The sequence below is a fragment of the Ylistrum balloti genome, unplaced genomic scaffold, assembly GCF_031769215.1.
Source record: "Ylistrum balloti isolate Yb309-2 unplaced genomic scaffold, AGI_CSIRO_Ybal_v1 Utg369862, whole genome shotgun sequence".
Classification (NCBI taxonomy): Eukaryota; Metazoa; Mollusca; class Bivalvia; order Pectinida; family Pectinidae; genus Ylistrum; species Ylistrum balloti.
In genome coordinates, this window is record NW_026782009.1 from 699,332 (window position 1) to 711,657 (window position 12,326).

The 12,326-nt window shown below is 35.5% G+C and overlaps 1 protein-coding gene across 1 annotated transcript; it reads right to left on the minus strand.

The window, feature by feature from the left end:
* Nucleotides 1-5,116: 5,116 nt before the first annotated feature.
* Nucleotides 5,117-12,017, minus strand: LOC132545903 (ventral anterior homeobox 1-like). Its single transcript, XM_060209585.1, has 3 exons — nt 11,885-12,017; nt 5,623-5,810; nt 5,117-5,293 (listed from the first exon to the last, which is right to left on the minus strand). Exons 1-3 carry the CDS (start codon nt 12,015-12,017, stop codon nt 5,117-5,119), a joined length of 498 nt encoding a protein of 165 aa, XP_060065568.1.
* Nucleotides 12,018-12,326: the final 309 nt, after the last annotated feature.

Here is a 12,326-nt window from a genome sequence, read left to right on the forward strand (position 1 = left end):
ACCGCAAACCGTGTACCGAACATTTGCTGATCGGAGGTATACATTTTGGAATTTTTACCTATAAAACGATATATACTGAAAGGATAAAGAAACGCCGGGAAATATTTATTCCGATATTTTGAAAACGCGTTCTCTAAATAAAGTGAAACTTTGTGGATTGAGTAATTAGGTCATATTACACCTTGTCATGTATCGAAAATTTAGTCACGGTACAGTGCGCAGCTCTGGTAAACAGAGGAAGGAAAAACAAGAATCTCGTGCAACCTGTTGTTCTGGTCTCATGCAGCGTTGGTCAAGTCACTCTTCGTTAGTCTTTATACAGACCAACTGCTTCCCTAAAATTAATTGAGATTTGATTCGTTTTAAGAATGGCACGACTCACAGAAGTTCAAAGGGGTCAGGCCATTCAGATGCTGATGCAGGGACAGCTGCAAAATCAGGTTGCTAGGCACTTTGGTGTTAATGTCTCCACCATAGAACGTCTTGTAAGACGTTTTCGGGAAACTGGGCGATTGGCCGATCGACCTAGGTCAGGACGTTCGCACGTAACGTCACGACGTCAGGATCGCTATATCGTCGTCTCTCATGTGCGTAATCGGCGCCTTACTGCCGTTGAGAGTGCACTTAATGTTCGTGGGAATCATGGGCGTCCTATAAGTTCAAAACTGTAAGGAATCGATTACGAGAAGTTGGTGTAAGAGCACGTCGCCCCTACGTAGGTCCACACCTTAATCTCTGCTCGACGTCAGCATCGTATGGCCTGGGTCGATGCACATGCTCCACGACGGTTTCCACTGAGGCAGTGGAGACAAGTTTTCTTCACGGACGATTCTCGATTCTGTCTTTATCGATCTGACGGCCGTCAACGTGTCTACCGACGTCGTGGCGAACGTTTTACGGACGCTTGCGTTGTAGAGAGGGATAGGTTTGGGGGCGGTTCAGTAATGGTGTGGGGAGGAATCTCACACGGGTTAAAATCACAATTGGTTGTTATTGATGGCAATTTAACAGCAGCTAAGTATAGAGATGAGATCCTCCGACCCCATGTTATCCCTTTCTTACAACAGCATAATCTAACCCTCCAGCAGGATAATGCTAGGCCCCACGTAGCAAGGATTTGCCAAGTCTTTCTGGCCAACAACAACATTCAACCACTAGATTGGCCGCCATATAGCCCTGATTTGTCCCCGATCGAGCATCTTTGGGACCAGTTGAATAGAGAGGTTCGAAAGCGCCAGCCACACCATGCTACTCGAGAGCAGTTGACCAGAGCTCTGATTGAAGAGTGGGACAACATCCCCATAAGACGGATTAACGCTCTCATGAACTCTATGACCAGAAGAATAAGGGCCATGACCACAGCAAACGGCGGACACACAAGATATTGATGACTCAGTTCAATTTCAATTTCAAAATCCTATGGGTCCATTCAATTTAATCGTTAGTACCTCTAAACCAATTGTCAGATGCAAAATACAGACTTTGGAAATTTTTAAGCTTTAATTTATCTGTAAGTATACAAAATTTCGTTTTAAATGAAGCCCGGTATCATACTTAATTTCTGGTTTAAAGTTCACCCTGCGTTTCTTTATCCTTTTAGTATACATTTGTATTTATATTTTTTCTGAAATGCCGCTATATAATCTACAATACAAAAATCGTTCATCTGGAGCGAGATATCCACGCATGTGCGATGCGGTATGTCCTCAATAGCTGCATATGTTGTTTGTAAAGCTCACTAGTTATACGTAAGAATCCCTAACAGGTTTATAGATCTTATTCCAAGCTATCTTGGACTGACTTGTGCATTACGTTAGAAACAAGTTTACCACAACATTGATGGCCAGGGTAAAAACTGACAGAGTTATCAATTGTCATATGTTTTATTTTAATGATAACCAAATGACTGATGATAAGAAACCATGTATTTGCAACGTTTTAGCACATGTGTGTGAAGTTGTGCTGCGAGACACAAAGAACCTCAACAATCCAATCATTTGGGAAACTCAATAAGGAGTTGTTAGCTCCTCTCTGCGTTCAGTTCTGTGTTGCACTTACTATAAAAGGGTTGTTGTATCTTCAATGGGCATTTTTGGGTTTACAAATTTTTTAACGTACGACTTTGATGTTAACAGTGCTAATGAATTACTGCATAATCCATGGTTAGTATGGTACTAAGTTTACTTATAGATGGCGATCAGCAAAAGGTCTATCATCTTTAAACCCTCGCCATCAATAAGCATTGTATATTATATTATACTGTTTGTTATCTTGTAAAACTCCTCCGTAATGAGTATAAAATGGTAGTAATATCGATTTACCAGCTTTATCAAGTGATTTCTCAGCCTCCATATCAATGCCGTACTTTTTGCCCGAATGCCTTAGTGTCCAAACTAGTCGCTCCATTTTCTCTGTTGTATCTGTTTACTTGTGATAAGGGGAATAACTCCAGCTTTGTTTTATGATATCAAATAAGTATTATATTTCTTTACTTTCCTAGTAAATGGAATGAGACTGGTTTTGTATTTATTTTCTACCTCATATCGCGGGTGTTATTCAACTACTAATGTATAAATTAAACCTATTATACCACATGGTGTATAACAATTTAACGTGGTTAGGTTGGCTAACAGGGCGAATTTTGCGCGATTTCTATATGAACAGAAGTAGATAGTTTCGTCATCTTGTGAAATCCTAACTTGTGCAAAATATCCGTTTAAATCAATTCATACTACTAATAGGAATTCTTAACCATATTTCCCTGACGTAGTCACAACACATTATATCTCCCAGAAACATATTTATCCGACTTTAGACGTGTAGCTAAGGTTAAAACATGTTGTCTCCTGACTATATCTCTTGATTGTAATACTGACTTCCGGCTCTTTATCTCCAACAATGAAATGTATGAAACATTTTTATTAACCACTTCCATCGAATAAACCTGCCAGAATCGGAAATCAGACACAACGAACACTTCTACATCAGCTGCTTATCTCGATCTTTTCCTACAACGGAACTAAAATGGACAGCTTTGCACCAAGCAGTATTATAAATATTATGATTTCAATTTCCCTATTGTGAATTTTCAGTTTCTTGATAGCAATATCCTTGCATTTCCTAAATATGGTATTTGCATGTCACAGTTGATTCGATATTCAGGGGCCTGTTGCCATCATGACGATTTTCGTGCAAGAAGTTGTCAACTAACGGACAAACTCGTAACATAGGGGTTCGATTGACGGTTGATGAAAATCATTGGGGTATATTGTGGTCGCCACAAGGATCTCCTTGAGAAATAGTCTATTTCTTTGTATGATATGAAGCTGGACGTGTTTGATGCTCGTTAGTTTGCCTATTAGTTCCGTTGTTGTATACCTTGCTCTCATTTGAGAAGGTGACAATGCTTACTTGTATTTACCAAGCTTTACATGGTCTGGTGTTGTCGAGGAAGCAGAAGACGCTTACTGTTCCGACACACCTAATATTATTCTCCTTGTACTTTGTCAGGTGTTTCCGTGTAAATAATTCTTTTGATCATATTTTCCCACAATGTTATGGAATTTGAGTTTGGATTATGGTGACATGTTCGTTATTTTCTTGACTTTTTTTTTACATAAATCTCCCATGAAAATATCAACGTTCTACTAGTCACTCATTGTCTGATGTATTGTTACTCCATGTGATGTTTTGTATGAAATACGTTTGCCCTGTGTTGCATTTGTTACAATAACATGAGGTTTGCATACGATTATTTAAAGTCAGTATTGTAAGATGATATGAAAAAAGTACCATATTTTATCAAGTCACATCAAATACAAATGACACGATTTTTAATTGAATTTTATTGACATAAATAATTACACATCTAGCTATTAACCATTGATGGGACGACATCTGGAGACAACTTTTGTGTGTGGTTTCTAACCACCGTTAGTCTTACTCTAGATATGTGACATATCGTTTCCTAACCTTGATATCACTACGTAAGAATATACTACCTCTTAATGGCGTCTGTTTGCAATTCTTACATTTACTTAAAAGTGAAAAAACACAGTATATAGTTACTATAGTACCATGCTCAAATGTCAATCCTAATCCTCGTGTGGACAAATGTCCGTCTCGATTATAGGACTGTTTATTCAGTAATTCATGGTTGACTTATCACAAGCTTATCTTATGCTGCTGCACGTACAGAAATGGTCCACTCAGTGTTGGTAATAATGATTCACTCCGAATTGTGAGCCTGACATTACCTCTATTGTTAATCACACTTGTTAGTCATCTTTGGTTATGTTTGATAAATGAAAGCGTACCGAATGAACCTTATCACAAGCACAGACCAAGGCTTTCCCTGGGAGATATTTGAATGCTTTCATGGCGGTAAAATGACGTCACATGCCGAGCTAGAATGTCATCTTACTTGCAGTCTCTATTTTGAAGTATAGGCTGGTAAAAGTGTTGCCATTTGTTTTGTCTGTCACTGTATCAAGTATTAAGGAGGAAGACAGGAAGAATAGGTAGAAATGGGTTGTTTAAGCTAAAACTCAGTTCAGTGAGATCTCAAGCTTCATGTGGATGAGCCGAATGTTGGAAGGAGTGGTGACGGGTAGGTTGTAACACGAATCTTCAGGATTCTCAGGATGGGATTATTTCAATAAGAGTAAGTAGGAAAGTAGGCGTGGTGAGAGATCAGTTGGGGCACCGTTCTGTAGGATCCTTAGTGTGTTATGACGTCAGTAGGGTGGTAACATATATGTTAAGCAAGGGTTTTTTGGATCCTCAGTATGTGATGACATAAATAGGAATAGGCGTAGGCTGGTAGGGATGGTGACGTATATGTTGTGGCAAGGTTTTTCAGAGTCCTCAATATGTGATGACGACAGTAGGGGTAACAGTCATGACGGATATGTTGGGTCAAGGTTTTGTAGGATCCTCGATAAGTAATATCAGTAGGGATAGGCGAAGGTTGGTAAGAATGGTGAGGGATATGTTGGTCACGATTTTGCAGGATCCTCAATATATAATGACGTCAGTAGGAGTAGGCGTAGGTTGGTAAGAATGGTGAGGGATATGTTGGGTCAAGGTTTTGCAGGATCCTCAATATATGATAACGTCAGTAAGGGTAGGCGTAGGTTGGTAAGAGTGGTGAGGGATATGTTGGGGCACGGTTTTGCAGGATCCTCAATATATTACATGCAGCCAAGCTTTCTGCTTTACTATCACTCACTTCTGCCTCACGGCCTCGATCCCGTTTGTACTTTGTCCTTCTGTTTTGGAACCAGACCTTCACCTGTAGAAGATGAGATGATAAGTTTCTATCCTTTCTTCTTTTTCTGTGCAAGTTACATTATAAGAGCCAACACATCATATATAGCTGAAGCAGTAAGGGAAGGCATTGAACGTAAACATGTAATAAAACAATTTGGAACAAATTCACACACAGCAAAAAGAATGTCAAAAAGGGTAGGAAGCGCGTGCGCATGCGTTTGTATTGATTTAAACATTGTTTTACTACATTGCGTTTTACTGTTAGAAGACCTTGACTATGTTTAATGTTCAAAATTACAGCATTAATTTTCAAAATATGCGTTTTCATTAATATACTCAATATAATATTACCTGGGTTTCGGAAAGCTGAAGCTTTTTGGACAACTCAGTGCGCTCTTTTCCTACTAAGTATTGGTTACGCTGGAACTCTCTCTCTAGCTGGTACAGCTGTTCCGAAGAAAACGTTGTCCGTGCTCGCTTCGGACGGTCGAGGTCAAGGGCTTTAGGGAACACTAACTCCTTTACCACACCGTTAGAATCTGCAACAATAAAAAACTGGACCATTACATCATCTTGTTGTGAATGTCCTCTTGGTAAACTTTCTGTCGATGTCGTTTTAAACCATACATTTTGGATGATTCATCTTTAACTTAATGGTTTAAAAGTGTCAATTGAGAATCAAGGTCACTGTGAAAAAAGAAAGAAAACATGTGCTGGCAGACTAAGGAACAGAATGAGTACAACACAAAGAAAATACAATAGTAACTGGGAGACAACAAAACAAATTACAAAAGAAAAAAACGAATAAAGCTAGTGTACAATAGAAAATTCATGACCTCAAAGCAAAATATAAACGGAACTGAGAGACTACAAAATGAAATACCAGAGGAATTGGGAGACTACAAAACAAGAGAAACTAGGGTAGGATCTAAGAAATTACAGCACAAAAGAAAATACAAGAGGGGGTTTGAATCATCTCCCAAATAGTTATGGTTTGCATCGAGTTTGTAACAGCCATTAAGAAAAGTCGGGATGTTTTAAGTTATAAGACTTTTCCTGGTGGAAAAAGAGCTCATGTTTATTAAGGATATTGTTAACAATGGAGGAAGTCATGGACAGAGTCCTCTGAGGAACAGTCACATAGACAGGCAAGGGTATCAGCTGGGTTGGAATTCGATAACTCTCAAATCAGATTCATTGAGATTCTTACTTAGATTAAGGCAATACAAGTATCAAATGTATTAATACTTGGTAAATGTATTTATTGGTATTGGAGAGTGAAGCTCGTTGTGAATGTAATAAATAAGAAATACATGAACATGTCAACACGATTTTCAATATTTTTAATAATAAATAAGTAAAAAATATTAATATTAATTGCTAAAGTATACAGCATTTGTTCTTAATAATATTGACCCATGTGTTATTTCCTTAGAAGCCTATCCCCGTTGAATCACTGTTTTTCCCCTTACGGAAAGGTGCTGACCTTTCTCGATCAAATTGCCGACCATACATACAATTCCTAACGTAAGCATATCATATTTCTATCGTAATTAAAGGAACATGATCGCATTGATCGCTATGATATTACAACTGTTATCAGCATGTGATTTAATAATCCGTTTGTCGTTTTATCATTATTATTCCCAAAACTGACCTCTTGCCCATTGGCATGCTCTAAAGTTGTGAACCATTGTATGACGACCGCTCTATAATTAGAAGTCTTTGTTAGGCCGAATCGGTTTAATTCATAGACCAGTCGATCAGTCTTTTAAAATTTCTATATAGCAATTGTCGACAGCAATACTCACAACAACCAACACGTTTAACTTTACAGGGTAACGTGAAACCAGGTATTGTAAAATAAAAATGAAATGACAGTCTGCATTAAATTCCCATTCATTGATATAACCTCGATGTGCAGGACGTCGTTGGTGTCCCAGTCTTCAGGGAAGACACCACCACGCCCCATTTCATCGTGTAGGTTTCAAAGTTTTGATTATACCCTATGGCTAGCATTAGACAACCTGTCTAAACATAGTTGCAGAGTTGAATAAAAAAAATCACAATAATGGTGAAAAAATTCGATTGTTGTGTCAAATTTCATCCCGGCTAATTGGTTTTTGAACAAAAGAATTGTCAAATGTTTCTACAGAATTCCGTTTGATCCATGTCATCCAGTTTGTAAAACACATTTCATGGACGGATAGAATTCATCATGGACGTATACCTTAAGTACTACTAGATACAATTAGGCCATTAAAATACCGTCGATAGTGAACATGGATGACACAGTGGAATGTGAACGTTTTGTTGTCATCATCGTTACTCATATCTGTACCAAGTGACACTATATCAGAATGCTTCATCATACGTTCATACAAGAACATTTTGTTGGCCTCGCAAATTTCGTCAGATTTTTTCTTGCATCTAGAGAGAAAATTGTTCGCTAAATCACACTTTAAGCTGAAGCCGTCGTTTCCAGAAGTTTTTGTTTTACTATTTTGAAGATTGGTTTAAATTGCAGAAACAAAATGTCTTAAGAAAGTCTTGAAAAAAAATTGAATGATATTATAATACATGATTTTTGCTTTAAAAGCTTGATAAAACAGCGAAGTTTTGAAAAATCAAAACACATTGAAAGTGACTGCTCTGCTTAATAGCGTAAACAAGTTTTCATAGATATGTTTATGTAAATAAGTAAGATATTGAATAATAATCACACCTGCTTGACTTCATTTTTAGGAAAATGCATAATAGATAAAGGTTAATGTTTTGATAGAGTTAAATTACAATTATAAAGATATTAAATAAATTATAAGATTTAATTGAAATAGCAATGTGGCCGTAATATTGACTTCTCGACAAATCAATTGATCACGTTAGCCTGTCACATTCACAAAGCTCACTTGATTCCTTCTCGACTGTTTTGTTCCCTAAAAACACTTTCCGAGGACAAAGCCATTATTTACAGACTACGGAGCGTTTTATAAAATGTCGGTCAATATTTCATTAGATACTGTATTATGACGGGGACATGAGGTTGTCTTTTCTACCTCAAGTGTGATCAGATCGTTTGTGTACACAAAATATATTCTCAATAAGACTGACACTATTACAAACTTACAATAAGGATATTGATCTGAAACCGAAAGTTAATATAGCTACATATGATAAAGAAACCTGATGACAGAAACAACTCCAACAAACGGTTATTGTAATGATAATATCCATAAATACAAATATATTCTTTCGTTAGATGCTTAGCTTATATTGATTTATAATTGATTCTAAAACACGAACTGTATTTTCTTAAAGTTGTTCTGGTATTTGATAGTAAAACCGTTTTACACCGGAATGATAGTGATATCTAGGGGAAGCAGGTTTACTGGGATAATGTTGTTAGTAATGTTAAAATTCTTGAAATATCCGAAAACTTTGTGAGTGTACTGAACTCCTTCCGTGTTTTTTTGAAAAGAAAGTATCTACAACACCATATGCACGTATTTATGGATTGTTTTGTAAATGTAATATTGTTACGGATTTCTTCGAACATTTTGTAAATCATGTCCGATTTACTTTTTATTTCAACGCTCAATTGTCAGATTTTTTCTTTGATACAATAGTGATAAAAATACCAGATATAAACATGAGCAATGACATTCTTTTTTATTTCTTATATATCATTTTTGTAGGAATCTTAAAGATCTGTTAAATGCACATTGTAACTTAAAAAATAAACAATGATAAAATATTGATATATCACAAATTACAAAAAGTAATGGCAGCAAAAATGGCTTTCTAAGTAGAGAGGTTTAAAAAAAATACGATCACATGATAAATACATGCTGTTAAATAACCATTTATTGCCTTCATGAAATGACTTCACAATACAAATATGCCATGCAGTTATAATATGTACGATCAACAGACACAGACAATTTTATTGGTACTATGAAAAAATTAATTTTTAAAAGAAACAGATATTCGAATACATGTCAATATCATGGCGACTGTCAGACTACTTAACCTTACCGAATTTAGAGTCACTCTTGTAAATTCTATTAGACAAGGTCATACTCTTTAAAAAGTGTGTAACAAAAGTAAGAAGACAAATACTCGACACAAAAGTAGAAAAGAGCTGTAAAAAAAGTAGAAAAAATAAAATGATTACATACGTGTTTTGTGTGAACGCATCGCTTTAAGAGCGACTAAATATTTCATTACTTACTACAAATTGCTCAAGCTGGGATGCTGTCTTGAAACGTTGCTGTATGAAAGCAACAGTGTTCCTGTGTTGTCTCAGTGGTTGTTACTTTGTTATTTGTTTTTGACATTAAAAGATGGTAATAAATTTGCCTTTAATTCTTTAGATAAGAGTTACTTTTCCAAGTATATAAACTAAGATCATATTGGTAAGAAATATACACATCGACAAATTATCTAATAAAAAGATACTTTAGTTCAGATAGCGCCAGGAAATGTATGGAGAGCCTACAACATACGTAATTACGGGTAGGCTAAAATCACACGATAATGTGTATACTGTCATAGTTTGATTACGTAAGGTATTATCCAAAGACTTTAAAGAAGTATATTTTTGTCATTATTGTATTATCGAAAATAAAAATAATGTTCAAATGTACAAATACATTCGAAGATATTTGGTAGAAAAGAATTATACTATTATGTAAAAATCCAAGTTTCCTTTCATTGGTTTCAGATATGCAATGTCATAAACACTCGGATTGCATATTTGCCAACGGTCCAAAATTGCTTTGGTTTAAACTTAATGCTCTCTTCATTGTTTATACTTTTATCATATGTGCAAAAGCTATTTTATCAACATCTTTGTATCGTACACATAGAGTGTTTCATCGCGCCAGTGTATACGCTTGTTTATGCAAAAGAAAGTTGTGATTTGAATTGTCGCCATTATTGTTCTCGTATGAAAATGGGGGCTATTTCACTAAGTTCATGTTTTTTTTTGTTTGTTTTTTTACTTCACCCTACCCTCAATTTCAGGGCTTCAGGACGTAAATGTTTGTATTTGACGTATATCTCGGAACATTTTCAACGGGTCGGTAGATGTTATTATTGCAACCAATGGAAAATATGTATGTTGTTTTTATGACTTTCCTTTAACCTCATCAGACTATGAAGACTAGCGGACTTTGACGCTTCACATTTATCATTCGTCTAACAGAGGAAACATTGTAGTCATTGAAACGTCACAGAAACTGTCTAACTGGTTGTCGTATAAAAACATCTATTCAAAGGTGACAAAATCCCTCACCACCTTACATCATGTCATGTTTTTTTCTGTGCAGTTTTCCACGTGATATCGTTGCAAATATTTCCTTGTTCAAATTTTTTGAAAATGTTTATCAACAATGCATTATTTTTCTGCAATATATACATATCTATTATATCTGCTAATTTCATTACCAAATTAATGTTATAATATGTATACATGTATACTTTATTGTTGTTTTATGTATTATATTAGTTGTATATCACTAAACATAGTATGAGACAATGTTACTTGTATTGTTACCCTATATCGCTGTTCATAATATTACACAATGTTACTTGTATTGTTACCCTATGCCACTGTACATAATATCACACAATGTTACTTGTATTGTTACCGAATGTCACTGCACATAATATTACACAATGTTACTTGTAATGTTACCCTATGTCACTGTTCATAATATTACACAATGTTACTTGTAATGTTACCCTATGTCATTGTTCATAATATCACACAATGTTACTTGTATTGTTACCCTATATCACTGCACATAATATTACACAATGTTACTTGTAATGTTACCCTATGTCACTGTTCATAATATTACACAATGTTACTTGTAATGTTACCCTATGTCATTGTTCATAATATCACACAATGTTACTTGTATTGTTACCCTATATCACTGTACATAATATTACACAATGTTACTTGTGTTGTTACCCTATATCACTGTACATAATATCACACAATGTTACTTGTAATGTTACCCTATATCACTGTTCATAATATTACACAATGTTACTTGTGTTGTTACCCTATATCACTGTACATAATATCACACAATGTTACTTGTAATGTTACCCTATATCACTGTTCATAATATTACACAATGTTACTTGTATTGTTACCCTATGCCACTGTACATAATACCACACAATGTTACTTGTATTGTTACCGAATGTCACTGTACATAATATCACACAATGTTACTTGTATTGTTACCCTATATCACTGTACATAATATCACACAATGTTACTTGTAATGTGACCCTATATCACTGTACATAATATCACACAATGTTACTTGTAATGTTACCCTATGTCATTGTAAATAGCATGAGGCAATAAAGAAGAAGAAGAAGAAGAAGAAGAAGGAAGAAGAAGAAGAAGAAGAAGAAGAAGAAGAAGAAGAAGAAGAAGAAGAAGAAGAAGAAGAAGAAGAAGAAGAAGAAGAAGAAGAAGAAGAAGAAGAAGGAGAATGATTTACAACAATTACAGGAATAAGTATTTGATTTACTGATTCACGTTTTCAATGTTCTAAATGATGACGAATTTTACATATGACATACATACCCTGCACCACCATGGTTTTACAATATTCTGGGTATTTAGATTTGGATTCTGGACTTGGTGATGGTACGTCCTCACGTGCGTTATCTCCATGGTAACGGCTTATCAGTCCAATGTTGAGAAAGTTTTGATCCATCGTTTTGTCTTTGTACCTTTATTTCTCAGACACTACTTGGTAGAAATACTTCATTGGTTGCTGACACTGTCTTATGTCTATTCATTTACATATAAAAGACAAGTTTTTAAACAAAATCAATTAGACAATATGTTCTTCAGTTCGATGTCCATTTGATGTATTGTCCTTTGATTATGTTGTAGTTTCAACAAATTGACGTGCTGCCATATGTGGTTTTATATGATGTACATTTGTGAGAGAACACTTTCGGAGAGGAATATTTGGACACCCACTGTACAGTTCTGAGGAAATCTAACCACCATGTTATAG

Excerpts from the sequence above, each read along its gene's own strand:
- LOC132545903 (XM_060209585.1), bottom strand. The coding sequence starts at position 12,017 with ATGGATCAAAACTTTCTCAACATTGGACTGATAAGCCGTTACCATGGA. Across the intron at positions 5,811-11,884 it reads TAAAACCATGGTGGTGCAGG|ATTCTAACGGTGTGGTAAAG; the intron begins GTATGTATGTCA and ends TTATTGTTGCAG. Across the intron at positions 5,294-5,622 it reads TTCAGCTTTCCGAAACCCAG|GTGAAGGTCTGGTTCCAAAA; the intron begins GTAATATTATAT and ends CATCTTCTACAG.